The following is an 8,894-nucleotide window of genomic DNA, read 5'->3' as shown; positions in this document are numbered from 1 at the left end:
CTCATATCCGAACCTTTACTCATTGCAATGCCTACCATATGTGTGTGACCCTCTAGGCCCAATATCAAGCTGGCCGTGAGTCATACCTGTCAGAACTCCTTCTAACTTAGTGAATTATTATCTCTGTAATAATTCACTTTACTCATCGACTACGGACGTACTAGGCCACTACGCCGTAGTCCCCAGACGATACAGGGGAATCCAATCCATTGGACCTGTCTGTCCTCAGTTACCGTGTACCTATAGTCCCTCATCCATCTAATATCCCAAAGACCGTATATCGAGCATGGTGTTGTTAGACCCATACGGTTTCTACTCGAGTCTCACTCTAATCGGATTCTCCCGGAGAACTCTTTCTCTCTCAACCCGAATGACCCTGGCCAGGGATTTGTCTGAGCAAGAACACATGGGATATTCCTCTCATGATGCCGAGAGTGGATGATCCTCTATCGACACTCAATAGCCCTCGTAAGGTCAACTACCACTCCCAATGACCAGCTGTACTAGATCTGGGACAGCCAAACCTATAAGTCTGGTATCAAAGAGTGGAGCACTCATACAGGACATCCTTGGTGTCTCAAGTCTAAGGACCAGATACACCACTAGGACTAGGAACTCGCTGTCTGACAATAAGGCATCATCAACCATCCAGCATTCCGTAAGCGGATCAATCAATGAACTCATTCTCCAGTGAGCACCTGTACTGTATCCCTAGTGTCCCTACACGAGCAGTTATGAGACCAGCTGCATCCATCATATGGACGGGTATACAGCACACCAGTCTATCCGGTTATCACGATGTCCCTCTCGAGTAACCTATGACCGGGATTATTTAGGATATGTGTTTAAAGGTGAATCGATCTCATTGTCGTGATCTCATCACGATCCGATTCTCATTGCACAAATCCAAGGATATCACAATATATATATTCACTTATGCAATAGTTATAAAGTGATATATGCCAAAATATAATAAGCAAAAAGATTCTGTGTCAAGTCACACGTGCCATCACTCACGTGATTGTCTTGCTGGGCACCTATGACTAGCACTCTCCACATCAGAGTAGGCCTGGAGTTTTGAGGAGCGTCGTCGCAGCCCTACTGTGTGGATCACCGCTAGAGAGGAGGACGCTTGACCTCCTTCACCCTCTCCTAAAGATATGCCAGGAAACAGAGATATACAATCTCCCTAGGTAACACAATCTACTCTATACGTAGTTTTATGTTTCGCGGATTTTGCGCACCAGTCTTCGCATGACGACGAACATCTCTTTGGGAATAAGAGATTTTGTTTTCTTGTTCTTCCTCTGCGCATATGATGTCGCCCCCAAGATTTCCCAACATGGCCCTCCTTGATCGCTTCGAGGGGATCGGCCTCCTAGGGTTTGTCAAAAGCATAATAGTATTTTTCATAGATAACTGAAAAGAAGCAATTACATCCCTATTTATAGAGTTCCACCCAGAGTCCATCAGGACTTAAACTCTAATAATAAATAAATATTAAATAAACCTCTACTTGACTCTAACTGAACCAAACCGACTCAATAAACAATTGGACTAAACAAACTCAATAAACATTATTCAAAAGCTCAGAAAAAGGGTCCTAACAGTTTCTCCCTCTTCAAATCAGCCTTGTCCTCAAGGCTGAGCAGCATCAATCTCGGGGAGCTTCTCTTTTAGCACTTTAGCTATAGACTATCTGCAACGCATCACAACCCGTTGATCAAGTAAGTATGGTATCCACTTTTTGATAGTGTAAGCAACAGGTCGATCTTTCAGTGTAGTAATCATTGCATGAAACTTCTGGCCCTGTATAATCAATTTTATCTTTGAACATTTGCTATCACAAGTGAAAATCCGTCCATCAACGATCTTTACTTCGAATCTATCATAGTCTTCAATGTGATGGGCTAATCGGTCAACAGTCTCACTGTCCATAAAATTGTTAGTGCTACCAGTATCAATCAAAACTATAATAGGCTAATGCTCTAGAGTTCTGGCAACTTCCATAGTTTACGGGTTAGAGTAGTCGGCTAATGTATGCATTGTATGTACGGTAGGTTCAACGTCTTCATTAGAATTTATACCTTCATGTTCGGAGTCCACATTCTTAGCTTTCGGCTCCTCTCCAATTGGTTCAATCATCAGAAGTTGCCCTTGTTTACATCGATGCTTCATACTCCATTTTTCATTATAGTACAAACCCCTTGCTGATCTTTCCTTGCTAATTTTTTTCTCATGTAGATTTGCAAATGAGATCACAGCTATCATAGTGCAGGGTTGATGAGCCTTAACTTCACACCGGATCTCTGGAATAAGCCCTTCAATAAATGTATCCAGAAGTTGTCGGTCCAACCAATCTCTAGCTTGATTTGATAATCTTTCAAACCTACTCTGATATTCTAACACTATAAAAGTTTGACGAATTTTGGCGAGCTGGCAATCAACATTCTCATATTCGGATGAGCCAAAGCGAACAAGAAGCCCTCTTTTGAACTGCTCCCACGAAGGAACTCCGTGGAAAGTTTCATACCAATCGTACCACTGGAGTGCATCTCCCTCGAGTTGGATTGAGGCCACTTCTACCTTGGATTCTTTTGGGGTTCTGTGAAAACGGAAAAAATTTTCTGCCTTAGAGATCCAATTGGTCGGATCTTCATCTTTCCATATCAGAAATTCCATCTTCATGTGTGAGTAATTTGTGTCACAATCTTGGGGCCCTTTTCTTGTATTTTCAGATCTGTGCAACGTAGAACTTGAGCCCCCATTTTGTTGAAATTTGCTGAGGCTCTCCAGTAGGCTCTTTTTGAAATCATTAAGTGTTTCTTGCAATCGGTTCTCAATTCTGATTTCCAATACTTCCATTTGTGCTTTCAGAGTTATCAATGGCCATTGCGTAAGACTGCAAATCTGTAATCTCAACTCCTGTTTTTGGTGTCGGTCAAGGGCATCAACACTATCGATGCGAAGTTGCCGAGGAGGTGGACACCATGGGCAGTGCTGCGGTCGCTGCGTTGGAGGAAGAGTAGCTGGCCTATTTCTATCGCTGCGTGAGGTGAGAGCGCCGGGGTTGGAAGGCGACTGCGTTGATGTGGCTGCAGCTGCTGGGGTTGAGGCAAGGCAACGTACTTGCTGTGGTTGCTGCGTTCACTATTGGAGGGCGGCTGCTGCAGAATGAGGGGTTGGTCGTTGGCCGGGAGCGATGACGGTGGTTACAATCGGCGGCAGCAGAGGGTGCCACTGTTTTTGTTATTGCGTGGTGGTTGCTGCGTACTCCGTTTTTGTCGCACCACCGAAGGAGTTGGCCGGAAGAATCACGAGCGGTTGAGGAGAAGGTTGCGGTGGCTGGTAGCAGCGGTGGTCGCTGGCCGGAGCGCAGCGTTGGCGGTGGAGAAGGAGGCAGCGAGGGTCGCGGTTGGGATCGACGGGGGTTACAGCAACAACAGAAGCTCTGTTTCTGCAACCGTTGCAACAAGGGCTGCGGCAACCGGCGGCTACGGCTGCAACCCAAGGGGGGAGGGGGGGGGGGGGGGTGCACAGCAAGGGTTGCGGTTGGGAGGCGGGCGGCGGTGATCGAGCGATCGAGAAGCAACGACGGCGGTGGAGAAAAAAGGCAATGAGCGTCGTCGCTGGCCGGGAAGTTGCGATGCTGGAGATGGGAAACAGGGTGCTATGTTTCTATCGCACCATAGCCGGAGCCACTGGCGATGCTGGCAATGGTGGTGCGGCAGTGAAGAAGGAGGCAGCAATGGTGGCGCGGTTGGAAGCAACATCACCAACGATTACCGACGAGGGGAGATCGAGCGGCTGCGGTGACCCAAGGGGAGGCGGGCAGCGGTAGTAGGGCTGGGATGGATGCTAGCAGCGTCGTCTCCTAGCCGGGGAACCGCAGTGGCGGTGGTCTCTGGCCGGGAAGCGGCGGCGACGGTGGTGGCAATCGACGCCCGGAGCGGCAGGGGAGACCGGTGGCTGCGGCAACAGAGGATACTCTGTTTCTATCGCACCGTAGGGGAAGTCGCTGGCGATGCCGACTGATCACGACCGGCGATGGCTGGCAGTGGTGGTTTCTCGGTTGGGAGGCGGCGATGGGGGTGCGGCTAGGGCAGCGTCGCCGCTGGCTGGGAAACAGCGGTCGCGACCTTCTTGCTCGAGCGAGATGGGGAAGCGAGGAGAGAAGGTTGCTGGTCGAGGCACAACGGCGGTGGTGGGCGCTTGCCGGGGATCAGCGGCGGCGGTGGTCGCCGGCCGGAAAGCGGGGCGATGGTGGTCGCTGGCCGGAGAGCAGCAGTAGCTTCTTCTTCCTCTCTTCGCTTTTTTTTTTTTTGATAACTACGACAGCGTTACAGCGAGAACGCCAAGGATTGCTGCTCTGATACCAATTGATAAGACCCTAAAGGTCTTATCGTCACTTTGATACCAAATGATAAGACCCATAAAGGTCTTATCGTCGCTTCGAGGGGATTAGCCCTCCTTGATCGCTTCAAGGGGATCGGCCTCCTAGGGTTTGTCAAAAGACAGAATAGTACTTTTCATAGATAACTAAAAAGAAGTAATTACATCCCTATTTATAGAGTTCCACCCAAAGTCCATCAGGACTTGAACTCTAATAATAAATAAATATTAAATAAACCTCATTCTAACTGAACCAAATCGACTCAATAAATAACTGAACTAAACACACTCAATAATCATTATTCAAAAGCTCGATCCTAGGTCCAAATAGTATAATCAGGAAATATTGTTCCACAAAGATGCAGCATCTCTCAATGTAGTATATGTAGGATCATATGCTGAGTACCCTATCTTCTCAACACTGGACTTGTGATAGGCTCACAAGTCACATTTAGGTTGAATCCGAGTCACTAATAGGTCGAACAACTATAATCTAACTTATCAAAATCAAAAACTAAGATCCTTGAAGAGAAAAATTGAAACCAGAGAATCTAAAATCAGAAAAATCAAACATTGTTTGAATCCTAATTAGGTGTTAAAATTTGGTATTAGAATTGAGGTAACAACAAATAGGACGTTTGGCAAGACAGGTTCTTATCTTCCAATTGGTGCAAACTACAAAATGCCAACCCTAGAACACAGCTTAAGTCACGAGCTTTGTTACTCTTTGCTATAGCCACAAATAGAAATCCTTACGATAAATCATCACGAAATCCACTAGTATTCCAAACATAGACTTAGGATGATTAGATGAGAAATTTTGTCGAGTGAAGTTGTCAAGGACAATGAAATCCAAAGAGTTTAATGACTTAAATAACTAGTTGAGATCCAAGGTCAGCTTCGTCGTTCAAGATCAAGTGGTCAAATAGGTAATTTAAGTCAGCTTTGGTTCAACTTAATGCAAATAGGTTCAATTAGAATCACTTAGGCATTGACATAGAAAATCGATATAAACTTCGGTCTTAATTGATGGTTAATGTGTCCGATTGAAATTCCAAAATGGTCAATTTGGTAATAGAGTTAGCACCAACTCAAACGAGTTTAACGATTGCGATGAATTAGGACTACAGTTGGGGCCTTTTATGTTAATTTTCCCAATTAGCCGATCTGATTCTACTTAATAGATAGTTTATTTTTTTGCAAATTTTATTTAATTGGATGGTTTATATTTTTATTAGAATATGAAGAATTTTAATTTCTGAAGGTTTGAGGACGTTGGTTTTCCAATAGCATTTTGATATAATTACTTGAATTTCTAGTCCATCTTTTCATTTAAGAATCAGACTGCAACCTTTCAATCATCTTATTTTATCTGTAGTAAAATCGTGGGAACAAGAAATCAATAAAATCTAATTAAATATATTTAAACCTCTATAATTTTGAAAAAAGAGTGGAAAAAACAGATTTTTTTTTTTTATATTTTAACTTTTATATTTAAATTTTAAATTAAAAAATTTGAAAGATTTATAATATCATATTTATTATAATAATTATTTTTTTAATAAAATATGATAAGATTCGAGCTCAGAACCATACAATGATCTACCAAAATTTTTATTGGCTATCCATTATCCTACTCCCCGCGAGAGAGTATGCTTCCCATTATATAATGTGGATATGCATTCACAAACAAATAATCATGTTATTCCAAGACTTACATTACGCTACAAATAAACTATATTAATTTTAACTTCCTATTAACACATCCCTTCCATTCACATGGACGTGTGCATTATAGCTTCAAAGTTATGACAGACACTATATATGTTGTATATATATATAGTGAGCATTATTTAGAAGTAATGGTACATTTCCCCAAAATCACATCATTTTTGTCTCCAGAAATCTAATATTCCTCTCAGGTAAATAAGAAACCCTCACGTTTAGTCTTCTCAGCCATATTGAATGAAGCACCATATGCATCAGATCGTATCTCTTGGCCGGCCGATGCAGCACAAAATGTCTTTGCACCAGCAGCACCCTCCGCCGCAACACCTGGTACTGTCTCTCCGAGATCCCTTGAAGTGTCGTCTTGATCTCGGGTATCTTCTCCACCGGTATCTGAACAGAGAACTTGCTCCAATCCAGCACATCGGAGAAGGGAAGCGGATAGTCCACGGAGATGATCACCGGGACGCATCCCATGAATATTGACTCCACGATCCTGGGGCTCGCCACCTCGTACCCGCTCGGGCACAAGCAGAACTTGCTCTTCCTCATCAATTCACCGTAGCTCGCTCCAATCCAGCACATCGGAGAAGGGTAGCGGAAAGTCCACGGAGATGATCACCGGGACGCATCCCATGAATATTGACTCCACGATCCTGGGGCTTGCCACCTCGTACCCGCTCGGGCACAAGCAGAACTTGCTCTTCCTCATCAACTCACCGTAGCTCGTTCCCTTGGGAAGATACTCGTGGACCACCACCTCCGTGTCTTTCCCTTTCCAATGGTGGAGTAGCATCTGCCTGATGTAGCCATGCGAGCCACCGGCGAAGAACGCGAGAGTCGTCCTTTCAGTGTGGAGCTGGTCTCGAGGTGGCTGCGAGAGCAGTCCGTCCGAGAGATGCACTTCCGGCAGCGTCACGTCCTTTCCAAGCTTGAATCCCTCGGACGTGTTGGCGTTGCAGATCACGCGGATGGAGTTCTGATAGAGCTCAGGGTTCGCATGCGATAGGGGCGGAGCCTGAATGGTATCAGCACAGATTAATGAGAGCTTGTGATACTGATACGAGAACCGCATTACACTGACCATCGATTTGCTCATGTGAAGGTTTACCCAGCCATGACAAGACACCATGAAATGGTCTGCACCGAGGCTTCGCTTCCAGTACGGATGCTTGTCTGCAATGACGTCTATGTAATCCGCTATCAGTCGTTTCATGTGTTCCCAGTAACCGTTGGCTTTGGGTCTGTAGAAGAAATGCACGATGTTGACTACACTGAAGGGGAGGAAGAAGGCGTGTGCTTCTGCAGGATGACGCGCTACAAAGGGGCTCGTCTTGCCCTCCATCTCGCTCATGAAGTGGCCTTCGATGGCGTAGATGCTTGCGCCCGGCCCGTCGTGGACGATGGGCGGTTCTCCTTCCTTGTATATCCACACCTTGAATCTCTTCTCCATCTCGATGTAAGTCCTGAAATCAGAATGTGCAGCCGTAAGATGATGAGCTCATCAAATCTCCAAATAGGACATTAAGATCAGGCTGCAAACTATGAGATCTTCAAGTTGCACCTTCAGAGACAAATACAGAGTGGTAGCAAGGTAAACCTAATCAATACTTTGGCCGAGAAAAATAAAAGAGCGACCCTCTTCTGCTTCTCTTTCAAGCTTAAATCAACAAGAATGCCAAAGTCGCCATAGAATTGCACTTGAAAGCATCAAATGGTAACTTAACTGATGGAAGGCAAAAGCATTGAGGTATACTGGTCCTCTTACTATGAATTCCTCTGCTTTACTGGATGTGTGACTGCGAGACAGAGATGCCCTTCTAATGGGCGCTCGAGCCCTGGCAAGACCGTCTTCTATAGTCTCCACCTTTACCTGTCCATGCCAAGTAGCCGATTATCTAAACTTAATCACATCAGAGCATATATAGACAGCATACAGTGTGTCAGCATAAATGCACTGTGCTTACTCGTTGAGCAAGTTCAGGTTTATTGGTGTTGATGACTTGGAGCAGCTCCTCATGATCAGTTACAGAGACGGAAGTAGAAGATGACAACGAGAGAGACTCATGAGCATCGCCGCCGAACGCCGCAAGGAAGCCGTGGAACTGAAGTTGATCTAAGACTGCGAACGATGTGAGCAGCAAGAGGAGGAGGAGAAAACACTGTTCATGGGGGGGCATTGAAGCTGGTTAAGCAGTATCTCGAAAGTATCAGGTCTGATATATGGATCGCCAAGCATCCATGTTGCCATGTATAGATCCCAGACTTCGAGTCTGGTTCATGTCGGCTACAACCGCTGCATGATAACCACATGGTCACGTGCATGAAGTCACGATGAAGGGGGGAGTCCTTCGTAACGTGTACACTAGAAGAGAGTCGTTGGCCAACTTATCTCATTCTAGATTAGAGTGGGAAGAAGATGCCAGCACACAAAGTAAAAAACTTGGGAGAATTAATGGTCAAGCCATTTTTATGGCTTGGTGCAGATCGCTAGGCATTTCTCTGCGCCGTGGAGTGTGGAATCACATGGAAAGTTAAAGAGTTGTACTGTAGTAGATGCAGAAGGAAATAGAAGACCGAGACAACGCACACACACACTCGCTTGATTCAGTTATGTCGCTATAGATGAGTGTTACTGCCTATATTTAAGGACATTATCTTCTGAGCATCTGCGAGTGTGTGTATGTGTGAAGAATTGGGTGATGCGGTTGGAACCTTTTTTTTTTTCAAGACAGTTCTTGAAGAATAACATAGTTTTGAGGATAATAAATTGA

The 8,894-nt window shown here is 45.1% G+C and overlaps 1 protein-coding gene across 1 annotated transcript; it reads right to left on the bottom strand.

Annotated features, from left to right (window-relative positions):
* Positions 1-6,273: 6,273 nt before the first annotated feature.
* LOC103994811 (probable glycosyltransferase At5g20260) lies at positions 6,274-7,586 on the bottom strand. Its single transcript, XM_065161638.1, has 3 exons — positions 7,232-7,586; positions 6,791-7,138; positions 6,274-6,630 (listed from the first exon to the last, which is right to left on the bottom strand). Exons 1-3 carry the CDS (start codon positions 7,571-7,573, stop codon positions 6,274-6,276), a joined length of 1,047 nt encoding a protein of 348 aa, XP_065017710.1. The 5' UTR covers positions 7,574-7,586.
* Positions 7,587-8,894: the final 1,308 nt, after the last annotated feature.

This window comes from Musa acuminata, chromosome BXJ3-8, assembly GCF_036884655.1.
Source record: "Musa acuminata AAA Group cultivar baxijiao chromosome BXJ3-8, Cavendish_Baxijiao_AAA, whole genome shotgun sequence".
NCBI lineage: Eukaryota > Viridiplantae > Streptophyta > Magnoliopsida > Zingiberales > Musaceae > Musa > Musa acuminata.
This window is presented reverse-complemented; position numbering and strand designations above follow the sequence as displayed.